Source organism: Tinamus guttatus, unplaced genomic scaffold (genome assembly GCF_059628265.1).
Source record: "Tinamus guttatus ecotype Peru unplaced genomic scaffold, ASM5962826v1 Tinamus_guttatus_pri_ptg000056l, whole genome shotgun sequence".
NCBI lineage: Eukaryota > Metazoa > Chordata > Aves > Tinamiformes > Tinamidae > Tinamus > Tinamus guttatus.
Genome location: NW_028288590.1, coordinates 5,210,822 through 5,227,080, shown reverse-complemented (window position 1 = coordinate 5,227,080; position 16,259 = coordinate 5,210,822). Strand labels below are relative to the sequence as shown.

The 16,259-nt window shown below is 48.7% G+C and overlaps 1 protein-coding gene across 1 annotated transcript; it reads right to left on the bottom strand.

The window, feature by feature from the left end:
* Window positions 1-211: 211 nt before the first annotated feature.
* BHLHE22 (basic helix-loop-helix family member e22) lies at window positions 212-1,247 on the bottom strand. The gene has a single exon (XM_088540104.1). The coding sequence runs from the start codon at window positions 1,126-1,128 to the stop codon at window positions 226-228; it is 903 nt and encodes a 300-aa protein (XP_088396230.1). The 5' UTR covers window positions 1,129-1,247; the 3' UTR covers window positions 212-225.
* Window positions 1,248-16,259: the final 15,012 nt, after the last annotated feature.

Sequence of the window (16,259 nt, the reverse complement as noted above, 5' to 3'; positions counted from 1 at the left end):
CCGGCCACCTCCGCGCCGCCGCCCCCGCGCACCCGCGGCGGCCCCGGGGGGGGGATCCCGGTGCCTCCCCGCGCAGTCCCCGCCGCCCCCCCCGTCCCGTTTTCCGCGGCCTCTCCTTTGTCCGCGCCCGGCCCGACGGCGACGCGACGGCGCGACCCCCTCCGCGCCCCCCGTGCCGGGCGGCGGCGGCGGCGGCGGGGAGCGAGACGCGGGGCGCGGCGGCGCTTAAGGCTTCTCCGTGCACTGTTTGCAGAGGCTGGAGGAGACGCTGTTGAAAAGGGCACATTTCTCCGGGCAGGAGGTGGCGGGCGGCAGCCCGGCGCTGAACGGGTAGCCGGCCGCCTGCTCGTAGGCGCCGAGCGCGGGGTGCAGCGCGGCCGCCGCCGCCGCCGCCGCCGCCGCCGAGCTGGGCAGCGAGGCGGCCGAGATGGCCTGGCCCTGGTTGAGATAAGCCACGAGGCGCCGCATCTCCTCCAGGGCCTGCGCCTGCATGAGGATGTAGTTCTTGGCGAGCAGCAGCGTGGCGATCTTGGAGAGCTTGCGCACCGAGGGGCTGTGCGCGTAGGGGATGACGGCGCGCAGCTCGTCCAGCGCGTCGTTGAGGTCGTGCATCCGCCGCCGCTCGCGCGCGTTGATGTTGAGCCGCAGCGCCTTCTGCTCCTTGGACTTCTTGCTGCCGCCGTGCCCGTGGCTGTTGGAGCAGCCGCCCTCGGGGGCCTTGAGCCCCCCGCCGCCCCCCCCGCCGCCGCCGCCGCCGCCGCCCGCCGCCGGCGAGGCCGCGCGCGGGTCCCCGGCGGCGCCGCGCAGCAGCAGCTCGCAGCGGCCGTCGCTGTCGTCGTCGGGGCTCTGCTCGCCGCCGCTGCTCTCGGCCACCGAGCTGCGGCTCGCGCTCTCGCCGTACTTGGCGCACGCCGAGGCGGGCGGCAGGGCCAGCGGGTCGCCCGGCTGCAGCAGCGCCTCGGGCTCGGCCGCCTCGTAGCAGGCGAGCGGCGAGGGCTGCCGCTCGCGGCCGTGCGAGAGGTCGAGCCCCGGCGGCGAGCGGAAGGCGGACTCCATGCGCTTGGCCGAGGCGGCGAGGCTCTTGTGGAACAAGTCCTCTTGTGCGGGCAGCCCCAGCGCCCGCTCCATCGGGCCCCCCGCTCTCCTCCTCCTCCTCCTCCTCCTCCGCCCCCGTCAGCTCCCGGCCCGCTCCTCCAAGGCTCCGCGCCGCGGCGGGCGGCTCCCTCGCGTCCCGCTCTCGGGAATCGCCTCCTCGCTTCCACCGGGGCTTCTCCGGCTCCCGCTCCGGCTCCGGTTGCGCCTGGGCTCCGGCGGCGGCTGCAGCTCCGGCGGCGGCTCCGGCTGCGCTCGGGCTCCGGCTGCGCTCGGGCTCCGGCTCCGGCGGCGGCTCCGGCTCCGGCTCCGGCTCGTCCTCAGCAGGCGCCGCGCTGGGGCATTGTGCGCTGCGAGCCGAGCCGCTTCCACCGTTTATCTTGCTTGGATTCACCTTCAAGAGATTTCCGGACCCATCAACCAGCAGCCGCCGCAGACGGGGGAGTCTTTTACATCATTATCTCTGAGAGTAGGTTATTATGAAGAAGACTCGCCTGTTGGGACAGAGCTTTCTACCCAATCAGGTTAACGTTTTAATTAATAGGATTAAAACGGTAACAAACAATCCCAGGCGCTATCTGGCCCTGAGTCTGAATAGTTTCATTTCCCAGGTCTGAAGACAGGCAGCAGCTAGAGCTTTATAAGAGGCGCCTGCTCCATTATTCTCCCTGCCATCTGTATACACAGCTTAACGCATATGTTTGCAAGACGTTGTGTCCTGTTAGTAACCCAACAACTGCCTTTAGCTTGACATGTGTGGCGACTTTCACTCATCAATGAGCACACTAAAAGCCCTACTTAGATCGAAGGATGTTCTTTGCCTCCTTCAGCAAATTACAGCCCTGCACTGCAGAAAAGCCCGCTCCAACACTTCCCCTTCCGAGTGCTGCCAGGAGACTCCTGCTAACTTACCCGCGGAGGCAGGAGAGGCTCCCTCTCCCCCCAGCCCTCCCCACCCCGTGGCGACATTAACTTATAGCCCCCTCCCACCCCCACCCGTCTCTGGAGGAAAAAAAAAAAAAAAAAAAAAAAAGGTATCTAAGACCCCAATCCAGCGGGACTGACGTGCCCACTGCTGCCCAGAGTTCACCTCGCTTCCGTGGGGGGCAAGAGTCGCCCCAGCTCCCCCTTCCCCTCTCAAGCGAAGGGAGCCCAAACTGCGGGGTGGTCCCCCCTCCTTTCCCCCTCTCCTTAGCCTTTTTCAAGGAGCAAATTGCTGCTTTACCGTGATTATCCCCCTTGTCCCTATAAAAATATAAAGCCCCATCAGTTTCCTTGAAAATGAACCGGTCTGGGGAGTAGGGGGCGGGTGAAGGGGGAGAAAGGACAAAACCAACCAAACTTTATTATTATTATGGAGCAATTCTTTATAGCCCCGTCCCTGCCTGCTGCTCGAGGGCGGCATCCTGCACCGCTGCCAACCCCGGGGCGCAGCTGCCCCTTGGGACGCCAGGGCCCCAGCGTTCCCCTTGTCCTTCATTAGCACTATATGGGGCTCCAGTGCCACCTTCTCAGCTCCAGGCACAAGCTGGCCCGGACCACCGGGGTCTATAGCCGAAGTGGGAACCCAAGTATTTGTCTGGATTTTGTCCCACTGATCCTCTAATAGCAGAAACGAGCAGCCCCCGCTCACTTCAGTTCAAGCGCTCTGCAAGTGCATAGTATTTAGTGGAAGGTTTTCATTCTTATGACATCAGTAAAAACAATATTTCCCAACACTTCCAGTAAATCATCCTTATGTGGCAGAATTACTGAAGGCTATGATTTTTTTTTGGTTTCTCTGGTTTCATTAAAAACCTTTTAATTGTGTCTTTCAGAGTTGGCCCCAGGTGTTGGACTCTTTTCATTACATTTTGCTCTAATGTGATGAAATTCTAATTCTCTCCTTACCATATGGTTAAATTTCCCCACTGAGAATTAGTTGAAAAAGGAGAAATAATCTATTAATCTCTGTAATAGATTCACAAATGAGGTTTGCCACAGAACCTGTTTTTGAATGGTAATATCAGAACAGTTGGGTGCCTTGTTTCAGGAAAGAAAGGACCAGGCGACAAGGAAAAAAAAGGGGGGAGAAAAAAGAAAAAAAAATACACGTTTGAATTTTCACCTGGAAAGAATGAAAAGAAGCCAAGCTGCAGATTTGAAAGTAATTGACTGAGATCTCATCTAGCGAGCACACGGCTACAGTGCAGCCCCTCGTCACCTCGTGTCCCCGCATTAGACGCGAACACACGAGGCGAGGCCGCCGCTCAGGGGGGTCATCCCGGCCCTGGCGCCGGCCCCGGCTGGCGGCCGCGCTCGCCCCTGCCCCGAGCCCAGCGCGCACGGGGATGGGCTCTCTCTGCCCCCTTGCCAAGTCACGCCGCGCTTAACCTCTCTCCTTACCAACCCCGAGGCATTTGAGCTTTGCTGTTTCCCAGTTAGCAACTTCATTTCCCCTGCGAGCGTAAACAACGGGATTTATAATCACGATAGTGGTTTTTTAATAATTATTTTATTTATATGTATATAAACACAACACGTTTAATAGCCAACTTGTGAAACCAATGTGGTCACTTAAGGGTGACGGATGCTGTTATCTGTTAATCTGTTGGTTTGAGAGGACCTTTCACTGCTGGCAGCTTCTTTCCCCGAAGGCAGAGGTCTCTCCCGCTCACCTCCTGCTTCATTGATGCTGCCCCCACCCCTTCCCCTGGGACCCTCGGGACAGGGGTCCGGGGACTCCCAAGGGAGCCGCACGGTGCTGCCCTCGGCGGTGCTGCCGAGACCTTCAGGCTGCACCTGAACCTCTGCCCCTTCCTCTGAGCTTTCTGCTTCCTCCCCGTCCATCCTCCGCCTGCCGATCTGCCCGGGAATCTGTCAGTCCGCCTGTCTGTCAATCTGTCCGTCCATGCAACTGCCTCGATTTGTTTTTTTGCTTTCATTCTCTTCAGCCTTTCTTTTGCCTTTCTTCCTCTGTCTGCCCGCGCTCTTGAAACTTTCGTGTGTCCCAGTCATCTTACCTGGTCATTCATCTGTGAGCTGCCACGCTTTCATATTCTAACTTTTTATCAAACTTCAGGGTGGGAGGTCAAGGGAGGGCAAACAGAAAGAAAGCCCCTCTTCCCTCCACCGGACCTGCCTGTTAGACTCGAACCCTCCCTCCCGAGAGACGTGGTTGTTTAATAGTCTCCGGCAACTTTAGTTTGGAAGCAGGCAGAAGAATTTATAGAAGCTTTAAATGCGGGACTTATAAAAATCCCGAGGAATGGTCTTTGAGGTTTATGCACTCGTAAACTTTTGCTGATTGCTTCTCGGAAGTTGTCAGGCATTTAACACTGCATTTATCTTACGGCGCAATGAAAACACATCTGCCCAGCGTCTCGTTACCTGGTTTAATTGGACCGCGGCCCTGTGGCCCCGGCTTCACTGCCCTTCGGCCGCGACTTCGGGCCAGGCTGCAGCAGGACAGAGCCGGGCTGGGTTGGAGGGTGCCCCGCATGGGAAAGGCAGATCCAGCGTCCGGCAAAGCAGCCGCTTGGTGTCCCCGGCCAGCTGCAAGCTTGAATGTGTGACCCCAACCTGATCGGGAGAGCCCCGGCCCGGGAAAGGCTGCGAGCGCCCGGAGCGTCCGAGACAGCAGATGACAGCGATATCGCGGCGATGGCTGTGCTCTGACTGCAGCTCTCTCAGGATCTGCTCCGGAGTGAGTTTGTCCTCCTTCTTCCCACCTGTGAGAGCAGTTAACCCCTCCTTCCCCCTACTCGGGGCCGCGCTCTCCGTTTGCTGCAAACCTCCCAAGAGGGCCGAACCGCTGCCCAGGAGCCGAGCGAGCAGCGGGCAGATCTCAGATCAAGAGAGTTGTTCTGCAGAGTCCTCCCCAGCTGACCCGGGCGAGCTCGGGATCTCTTGCGAGCTTATCCGAGCCCCGGGGGCTCCGGAGCGCCCAGAGCTGGGTCCGGAGCCTCCCTCCCCGGGCCGCCCGGCGCGGCAAGACCGTCACTCCGAGCTCCTCTCCCTCCGGCTAAGCACGGTGCCGGGAAGCCCCATTTCGTTCCTCTGCCCTGGCTGCGCAGTTTCCTCTTAGACACCTTTTATTTAAGTTCAGGGTGAAGAAAAGCCGGTTGAAGAAAAAAAAATCCAGCAGCAAAACTCCCCTTCATCCCCATTGCATGAGGGGACGAAGGGGACTCTCTCCCGGCAGACCCGGCCTCGGGAGCCCGGAGGGGAGCTCGATGCAAAGGAGCCTCTTGGGCCGTCGGGGCGCCAGGTCCCGCCGTGGGTCTCGGAGGCCGGGGGTAATTTGGGGCACCTCGCCCAGCAGAGCGATGAGGCGGCCTGGGGGCTCATCCGGCTTTGCGGGAAAGTCGTGGGGAGAGGGGCCGCGAATCGCTGCCCAGGGGACCCCCCGCTTGCTTTGCACAAGAAGGTGTCGGGAAGCCGCACGGGGGGAGCTGCTCGAGTCGGGGCAGGGCTGACACATACGGGGTGCCAGCCTGGTACCCCCGAGCCGGTGACCCCGCGGCTGGAGGGAAGGGGCGCGGGAAGGGGAAGGAAAAGCAGATTAGAGCGGGGCCGTGTTGGGAAGCAACGGCCCACGCGGCGCTGCCGATCCAAAATCCACAGCACCATCTCCTGGGCAGCGGAGGGGATGCAGAGAGCCCGTACGGGAGGCAGGGGCAGGAAACTGCCTGGAATTTGTAGCTGCCCTGCAGGAATCTCGCCCTCCCCCAAAAGCAGTACCCTTCGGCAGGGGGACGGGGAGCCTCTCCAGGGCTCACGTAGACACAAGCCGGGAAATACATGCACTTGGAAGACACTTTGTCTGGTGGAGCACGTTGGTATCCCAGATTCGGGAGCAAATACTGGAGTTTGCGGAGCTTTGAATGCATCATCCTGAGATTTGCAGAGAACGACTAAAGGTCCTATCGCAGTTCAGGGTACTTTTGGCAGGTTAGAGATCCTGGCCATCTCCATTCATGCAATGAGACATTTGTGCTTTCTTTCCCTCGAAGAGCCTTTTTAGGCCTCTAAACCATTTCCCCTCTAATGCGGATGGTTTCTGATGCATGGGCATGTATGCCTTGGCCAGGGTTAGTCATGTAGTTCTCCTTAGCAAACTATTTCTCTCATTGATTGAGCTGGCTGTTATGGCTATTTATTTACTCATTTTAACTTCAACCTGACTCCTGCTTCACCCACTTCTGTCTCAAAAGCTCTGAGAGCTTTTTCTAGCTATCAGAAAAATCCTTCAGCTTTCTGTTCCCGTGAACACACCCCGATATTTTTTTGTGTGTGTGTCTTAGCAAGAACAGAATCCAGCGCTTACAGCCTGGTCAGCTTTCACTCCCACATTTACCTCTCTTTTCCTTATTTTGGGAACTGCCCACTAGGAGGGAGGTGACACTGAGCTTAGTCTCCCTACCTTTGTTTAACGAAGCTGCAGATTTTCTGTCTATTTTCAGTTAATATTTATTGTCAATCAGTTCCTATAGGGCTTTCCCTTTCCTTCCATGCTTCTTGAACTCCTTCCAGTTCACCTTTCTGATGCTGAAAATGCTTAAACCTGAAAGCAGCAGCCTAGGTGCTATCTCATCACTATTGTATACTGAGAGAGGCATCTATCACCTCCATGCTACATGACACGATGCCTCTGTGTTAGAAGCCCAAAAATTACATTGGATTTTTTTTTTTTGATCACACTGCTAGATCTTATTAAATTTACTGAAGCCCATACATTCAAACCTGTATGTTGGTACATAGGCATATTACATCTTCTGTATTCCCTTCAGCTGCCACTTTGCAATTATATGAAGAAAAAAAATGCTCGTGTGTTCCTTTCTTCCCCTCTTTATAAATCCATGCTGTTTATTGGTTGTGGATGTATTCTCCCTTAAGTGCTTGGGATTTTTACCTTTTAATATTTTTTCCACTGTATTACTGCGGACTAAAGTTAGGCTCACCAGATGGTCGATGACAGGTTCACTCTTTCTTTCCCTCTTACCCTGCCTTTTTTTTTTTAAAGACCAGTAACATGCTCCCCTTTCTTTTCAGATCTCTCAGAGCTCTTAGGAATATTTTAAAATAATTGTCCATAGTTTGTATAAGTTCATTAGCTAATTTGCTCAGTTTCACATACTTAATTTTCTCCCTTATGACCTGCTCTCAACAACACTAAATGCAAGGTCTTTTTTTTTTCTTTTACTAATTGTGTTTCTTTTTCTTCTTAAAAATATGAATTTCAATAATTTTGCTTGTTTGGATCATCATTTTTTGTTCCCTTTTTCATAGAATAACAAACCTTTCCCCCCTTATTAATTCTCCTCTTCCTCTTGTAATTAAAAACCATCTAGAATCCATACACACCTACATAGTTGCTATATTGAGAAATACAGCGACTAATGCTAGCAACTTTGTTATACCCTGTAAATAAAGCAATTTTATATGCTTAATAACTTATCACAGGCATAAAATATAAAAATGTGTTGAAATACATTTGAGTAAAATCTGTATATTTAATAGGGAAAATAATTCTGTTTTCAGATTCTTCATATATTTTAACTGGTTTTGAATGAAAATGTAAGCTCATTTCCCCTCACATCACCTCTGTTGCCATGATAAGTAACAAGAACAAAGAGTTTCCTTCCTGGATTACTTTACTAAATTCATACTTTAATCTTTTGGTAGATGATGTTTTTCAAGCACACTCAGATGTTTGATTGTCAGCTTTATGTCTCAGAAAGTATTCCCAGCAATTCAGCTACAGTAAAATATCTTCCTCTAGTAAGACTCTGTGTACTATATAACTTTTATAGTCATTATAAAAAGTAATTTATTGAAAAAACTTAAACCTTTTCCAACTCAACTGACTTTTGATTTAAAGGTGTGTGCTCCTGGTTATGGTAATCAAGTGCGGTAGGTGCTTTTTTCAGAATTAGGTTTGCTGTTTATATCGCAAAGTTTAGAAGCTATGCGAGTAACAGCCCCTAAAAGATAGCATGTTCACAGCAACCGAGAAACCTCAACTCATGTTTCACTGTTACACTGCCTGAAATTGCACATAACCCAAGCCAGGAGAACTTTCCCCTCTTTCAGATTATTTTTTTTTTCTTCTAGGTATCATTTCTATTTGCCTTTACTGTAGTATAGTGCAGCAGTTCCGGCTACAGGCTAGATCCGAGGAAATGGCATATAACAAAAAACAAGATATGTGCATCGTTAGTATTTGACATTATAACGTCTCCCTTCCTTCCTCCCTCCCTCCTGCCCTCCCCATATAGCCCTGTTTCATTCTGAAGTTCACTGTCAATGTTAATCTCTGTAGTGTTAGAAGCGATGTTGGATCTTTCAGCAACCACAGAGACTATGACCATGAGGAAAGCCCCTTGTCACAGTGTCTAACCTTGATTAGCACCATGACACCCGTTCATGATGCTTTTGAGTCAACCTATTGCAACGGGATTTGAAATTGTGATGTGATCCAGAGGAGAGTAGGCTGCCAGCTATGGTCCCTGTCATTGGTTTTGTGCGGTCAGAGGCCTGCAGATGCGTGCTAGGGCCACAGTGGCAAGGGAGGGCAGATAGGAAGGCCTAAAGAGGTGAGGAAGATGCCCTGCCATTCTCCTGAGGTTTCCCACTGCTGAACTCTGCGAGTGACTTACAGCAGCATTGGTGTTGCTTTGCGTTGTGTTGGTAGCTCCGTCAGTCCTTCGTTCAGATCCGGAATCAACTTACCAACAGCTGTACCTTGGCCTAAAAGCAACATAGGATAAGGACAGAAGCCAAACGCATGTGGTGGAGAAAAAAAATCTAAAATTCATTTCTGAGAGGATTTTTAGCTTTTAAAGTATTTGGTAACACCTTCTCAATTGCCAAGAACAATCCACATGCCATAAAGTTTACACATAACTACCTTTCTGAGAAAAAAAAAAAATCAGTAACCAGAGGACTGACAAGAACATTTAATATCCTTGGTCCCTGCCTCGGCTGTCAGAGAGACTTACTGATGTTTGCCTTGCACGAGTTATTTGATTATTCCAGGAGAGGAATGCTGGAGGCATGGGGCTCCATGGATGTGCACACTGAATCCACCAACATGACAGTCTTCTTTGAGAAAGAGGTTTGTATGGACACCTGAACACATTTCAAACTGATTTACTTTCCTATTGGCTAATTTCTCTCACCGACCATCAGTTTGGACAGCGGATTGATGTGAGTTTAAATGGGGTTGAAAAATGCTTGTCAAAAACAAATGGATTGAGGCAACCTGGGTGCATCTGCCTTACAAAATATGGAGGAGGTAATGAGCACAACTGGGGACTTGCAAGCCACCAGCACAGTGTCAGGGAAAGAGCGTCGGCAGCCTTTTCACACCCCTGACCTGTATACCTGCATACCTACAGACAGCATCAAGCCATTCTAACGAGGGAGAAAACCCTGTTCAGTCGTTGACGTCAGCGGTTGTTGGATCAGGCACAAAAGTAGCAGCAGTGTGTTACATTCCGGCAGCCAGGAGAGTAGCTCGGGTGAGCACTGCTCAGCTGACGCTGCAGGCCTCGCCAGGGAGTGCAGCCCTGGCAAGGAAGGGTGAACGTCACCTCTGCACCACTGCAGAGCGCGGGTGCTTTCCTGACACGGGCTGCCTCTGGTGTTGTCATTGCTCATCAGCCAGGAGCCAGCTCTACTGCTCCAACAGCTCCTTGTTTCATTTTATGATCAGTATTGCCTACTGCTTGTCCATAGTCCTGAATTTATAGCTCAAGACAAGCATTTTGTTTTCTTGAGAGGCAAATTCACTGACCAGGCTGACCAGTTGCTGGACTAGGGGGGATGCTTGCCTGAACTACCAAAGGCAGACCCAACTTTGAGATCTTTTTATGCCTTAGAAACATGGCATGAGATTTTCCATGCCTCCCTCTCTTGGCTGTGGCTATAGGAAATCATACAAACTTTCCCAGTGTAATGGCAGGTGGTTGGGAGAAGGAGGTTCCAGCTCTTACCCTCAACTCTGATAAACCAAATCTCCATGGGACACATGTCCTATGTCACACACAACGCACAATCAGATTTGCTCTTTGGGCATCTCCACATGCAGTTTCTTGGTCCGAGTTTTCTTTTTCTAAGTCTGTCCTCTCTTGTCATGTCCTTTCCTCTCACATGATTTCCTTCAGGATCCTCAGGATAGTTTGTGTGTGATGCTCACACAGAAACAAAACAAAACAAAAAAACCAAAGAACTCCCCAAAAGCCAAGCCCAAAGCTTTTAGCAGTGGCAATATTCCCACCTGTCAGATGACACCCATGATGTAGAGGAGTGTTATTCTCAGTGCAGTCACCAAACTTCTGTTCATGCACTGGCTGAATCTGGACCCAAATGCTCAGACTGTACAAGATTCAAACATCATTTTCAGGGATCACTTCAGGATTATTCTGGCATCAGGAGACCTGGTATAGTGAGAAGCATGGATCCTGTAACACATTGTTACCGTATTCATGCCACTACTTCTGATTCTCTGATAAAGTTAATTGACTGAATCAGGGCAAATTTACTCCACACCTGCTCAGGACAGAGCAAGTTCAACCATATCTAATCAATCACTCCCACCAGGAAACTGGCACAAATAATGATTATTCTGTTGATGCCAGGGTCTGGTCTCAGTTGCACTGGTGCAATCCCAATGTAACACTATGGGAGGCAGGTGAGCTCTTCCAGAATCATGCTGGTGCAACCAGGGTAGAATCTGTCCCTATACCACTTTAGCTTTAGATGACCTTAAAATAGTACCTTCCTGGGGCCTTTCTACTAAGCTTTGCTGATCTCAATGTCATTCACAGTTAACAGTCTGGCAGTATTTCCCATAGGAAAAAACAAAAACAAAAACAGACCCTTATTGCATTTACAACCTGTCCATTATTAAATTGGTTCTGGGATGGATCAAGGGAGAATCTTCTTACACTTTTGTGCCTAACCTCAAACATCTCCTGTGAGGTCCTTTGGTGAGGAGTATGGCTCCAATTTTCCAATTTGTTCTGTGGCTAGGACCAGTGGACCCAAATGCTCACTGCACCCTGCATTTCCTGGATTTATTCTTCAAATAGGGTCTGTACAGAAATAGCTGAACAGCTCAGGATGTGCCTTATCTTTTATTTCTGATTTTTGAGCCCCTTTTGCCCTTTTGCTTTGCCTTGCTGCGTGCCTGCATTGCTAGAGGTACAAACCTTTCAGCCTAATCCATCCTTTTCCCTAGAGGGATCCTGCATTTTAAGGGCATTCTGACATGTCCCAGGCAGAGCCCTCAGTTCACATAACCAGGGGCTCCTGTTGCATTACATGGGCCAGCTGAGCTTAGCCACTGAGTGGAACAGAGCTCCATCAAACTCCTCCTGAGCGGCCGCAGCTCGGGACCCTGGAGATACAAGAAGTTCAGTACCTTGAGTGAGACCAGTTGAGACCTCCAGGGAAGCTGAAGGTCTTCAGAAGAAGATTAAATTCTGTGTTTGCAGATGCTGAGTGACAGGAGGAAAGGAAGGCAGCCAGCAGTGAGCTTTGTGAATGACAATCACTGCTTTTGAAGCACTTCAGTGGTTACTGGTTTTCCATTTGCTCAGGAGTTTAACTAGGACGCTTACTTTGAGGTTAAGTCGTAGCACTCCAGAAGCAGAACTGTTTATATGGAGGATAACCCTTAAGAGAGCAACAGAAGATGGCCAAAGCAAGAAGGGTGCTTGATCTAAAATGAAATGTTGGGAAGGAGGGTGAATGCTGACACTTGGACCTGAGTGAGGAGATGAAATGTCATGAAAAAAAGAGATCAAAGGTAGAAAAAAACCTACAAAACTCACAGCTGAACTACAAAAATAACAGAGCATCCCTCTTGTATGTGATGAACAGTGCAAATCAGTACAAGGTCTGGCAGCTGAAAATGATAAAGAAATTCCAGGTTTCATGTGACTTTTCAAAGAGCCACAAATAGAAGAGACATGGAGCAAGGAGACCGGCAGTAGCAATTCTTGCTGTAGAAATGCTTAGAGCTCTTTAGCAGAAGTCAAATGGACTATAAGGAGTAAATCATAGGGAAAGACCAAATACCCATTTGGAGCCCATCAACTCTATTCACAGGCTGTGTACACACACCTCCAAGTATGAAGTAAGATAAGTTGCTTCCTATTTACCAGAAGATCAGCAGCTCTGACCAGGGCAGGAGGCACACTCAGGGGATTATTGTTCTTCGTGCCTTGCCTGATGATAAGTTGGTTGTGTGTTCAGATGCTTGACCTGAAAGGAAAGGGGACATTTCACATTTTAAATTGGACACCAGCGAGCAAGCCAGAGCACAACCAGAAACATTGCTATCAGCAATCCTTATCCTTCCGTGAGAGCGGAGTGGTGTGCATCTCTGTGCCACGCTGTGGAGGCTTGGGAAGGCATTCAGCTGCTCCAGCACGTTCATTGCCTGAACATCTGGTCTCCGTCTGCTACAGAAAAGATGGCAGGCCAGATGGGAACGTCCTAGTGGCTGCATTCAGCCTGGAGAGCACCCACTGCACTGCGCTGGAAGAGATTTTGAAAACACTGGAGCAAAGGCTCTGGAGGGCTTTTGGATGAAAGAAATAGTGCTACCAGTGTTATGTTAGATATGCTGATAACTTTTTTTTTTTTTTTTTGTAAAGGAAAGATATTGGTATAGCCAGGGATAAAATATGCATTCCCTATAGATTCAGTAGGTGCCTCACACTTCTAGATAGAGGAGGATATAAGGCCAGAGGTGAGTGTAGCGCCGGCTGTGCAGACTGCTTAGCTGCTAGCACACACCCCCATTCTCTGCAAAACAGAGTGGAGGATAATGTGGATAAAATTCACGCCAGGGGCTGCTCCCCAAACACCAGGCTGTGCTGCCTCTGCGCTACATAATTCTTCAATACCATCCCGGAAGCTCTGGTGTTTCTAGAAGCCCCGTCATGTGCATCTCTCAGCAAGCCCTGTTTCCTCTTAGTCTGATGCTGCAGAAACACTGTATAGGTTGGCTGTACCACAGCTGTTATATTATTTTGGGTATTTTAGACTGACAAAAGAAATACAAAATAGTAATGATGTTGCAGGGCCACAAGGGGTCTGAAGAGTCACAGGCCAAATGTCCTGCAGTATGAGTGAAGGCAGTCTACTGAAGAATGGTCTCACCCTCGTGATGTTGGTATCAGCCCACTTGTCCTTGGGCACGAGGACCTGCTACCCTCCCCTTTTAGTCAGCATGAAGATACAGCCGAGAAGCAGGTATCTTCGTCCTCAGAACCATCTCAGCTGACAGATGAAGCCTGCAGTTCCCTTGGGATGTCAGATGATGAAGTGAAGTTTGTCCCACTGAACCATTTAAACCAGAGAGTACAGAGGATCAGCAGATTTTATGAACAAACAGGATTTAAATGTCTCGAATTCAGCCCCTGGGTTTAGAACTTTAATACATTCAGTAATCAACGACAAAGACATTTATGGTCAGAGACTGACCATCACCTATTGCTTTCATTAAGGCCTGCCAGACTCTGGGGTTACAGAGACTTTCCTTTCACCTCCAAATCAGTGATTTAAAAATAACAAACCTGACTTAGGTCTGGTAGCTGTGAATGATCTCTTCAGCATTTCATAGAAATGCAGTGCAGAAAAGTCTAGAGATAGATCATGTTTATGCTATGAACTATGTTGTGAGGAAAACAGAAAACTGCTTAATTTCAAAAGAAAGATGGATAATAGCTGTCCAACCTATTGCTGGAATACAACACAACAACAACAACAACAACAAAAGTGTATTAACATCAGGTAGCCAGAACTGCCCATTTCCAAAAAGTATTTTCAGTTTAAGAAAGGAGTCAGACTAAGTAGGAACTTACTTAAAAGCACTTCAGTTGTGATTTTTAAGCAGTTACAGGGAAAAGTTTATTGAAAATCTCACAAATAAGTCATCTGGGAGATGGAAAATCCAAGTGAAATGCTAGAGAAAGGTCATAGTGTCTGCAAACTGCAAAACTGTTAAGGATCATTATATATGCAAAACATATATTTCAATTAAAGCAAAAGGAGATAAAGACTAAGTATCCCCATGGGTGACACAGCTGACACATGGAAGTTTTTTTCCTTTGGATGAAATTTGGTATAGATTGTTCACCAAAGTGCTTGAGAAAACTCTACCTGCTCCCCTAGGATAACCTTATTGCACTAGACAGGTGATTTTTGTATTTCAGATAATCTGTCTGAAACAGCAGGCACAGTTTAGAGTCACACTGAGTCTCATTTAAGTAGACATGGCTTTAGCAGTTTGCAGTGAAGTGAAGGGGTAGGTAAGTATCTTTTGGTCACCATTTCTTTCATCCGTTTGTTAGAAAATGATTTTGATATAATAAAGTATTTATTAAAATAAATCTGACTCCATCTAGCATTTATATTACAGAATGGTGTCAATGAAATAGAGATAACACAATCTTATTTTTTTTGCCTGAGAGTACAACACAAAAGAAATCTGCTGTAAACTGAAGCATATTGTACTAATACAAAGGGCAGATAAGGCAAAACCAAAATGCCCTAGGATGAGGCATAAAAACAGGATGGGTGTCTGCAAGGCTGTCGGTTGTGTGGTGAGAGGTAGCCTGGTGGTCACAGGAGGTTGTAACTCCAGATGGACACATGCACTGCCAAGAGGAGAGCAGACAAGATAAATTAAGTCAATTGTTTTGCACAACACATTTGCAGACAACAACCAGCAGGTATAACTGACTGAGTCCCAAAATATGGCATAGTCCAGGGAAAGGTTGCATCGGGGTAGACCTGGAGACCCAAATGACAGTTGTGTGACTTTAACTCAGCATTAATTCAGTTAACTGAAATAACAGTTGTAAGTATTGGTAGTTCTTTGCTGTTTTAGCTCTGGAATGATGCTGAGAATGTTGATGATGTGTGCCTTTATGGGAAGGTGTGGGATGTGCCTGGAGGGTTAATGAAGGCACATGCCCCTTGGCAATGTGTGGAGCAGACCTCTGCCTGGCTCATTGGTTCTTGATGAGTCTAGACAACAGCTACTTTCTCTTTCTTTAGGTCAAAATCAAGCTCTGCAGTATAAAACATGATGGTTATGGTGCCATGGCAGGAGTGTGCAATTCATCCTCTTGCAACTGCTGCAGGCCTGCATACTTAGGTGGACAGGATTTACATGCACACATGTGGCCTCACGGCAGGAAAGAGTGGGTTGGGTATCATCAAAGAGATACATTCAAGGTTCGTTAAGGGTTTACCAGGATAGATTTAATGAAGGACTTGCATTTCAAGCTGCATGCGGAGCCCTGGGAACTGCAGGGAACACAATCCTACTATTTTAATCTAGATCTGTCTATGAGGATGCAGGAGCAGGTTTTGTGCAAAAAGCCTGATACTGATAACTAATCTGGAGATTTTGATGTAAACCTTTTTTTTCTGACTTAGACTTTTTTTTTTTTCTATTTATTAGAAAGAACTTCTAACTCCTGGATGTCCAGGAGCAGTCTTTTCAATAGGACATTTTCTTTGGATTCAAAGACTTCAGCTGGTGAGAAACTTTCACAATAGTTTGAAAATTGCATCAAAGTATAATTACCCTCACTGGTAACATTTTACATGCGTTCTGAACATAATATAGTGACATATATAGTGTCAGTAGCCAGCTATCAGAACTTTTTATATCTTTGTCTAATAGACAGAGCAAATTTCTTATTAGAAACATTTCCCCAGCTCACAGGATGCAATATCCTCCTCTTAGAGGAACCAAATTGAGCTATGTTATTTTCTCATTGTAAGGCAGCTTTTCCAGACCATGAATCATTATTGTAACTATTTTTTGAATCTCTCTTAATTTGCATTCTAATCAGCATGTCTTTCCAAGTACAGATCTCAGTGCTGGGTGCTGCATTTCAGATATGGTCTTACTGGTCCTGTATATTATGAGAATAATAACACCTCCTTACTATTCCTCATTTCTTTGTTTATGTCTCCAAAGACTTTATCAGATTTCCTGGTCCTTTTATTCCATTGATGATCTATCAAGGCCTCTTTGCTGCTTTTCTGTCGACAGCCCTCTTCAGTTAGATCTTTGCAGTGGTTCCAGCTCAAAGTAAGGTGCAGTATTTTTGTGTGGATGCTGTTTTCTGAATTTCACTCCCCTGCCTGTGCAT

Coding starts and splice junctions, on each gene's coding strand:
- BHLHE22 (XM_088540104.1), bottom strand. CDS start 1,128: ATGGAGCGGGCGCTGGGGCTGCCCGCACAAGAGGACTTGTTCCACAAG.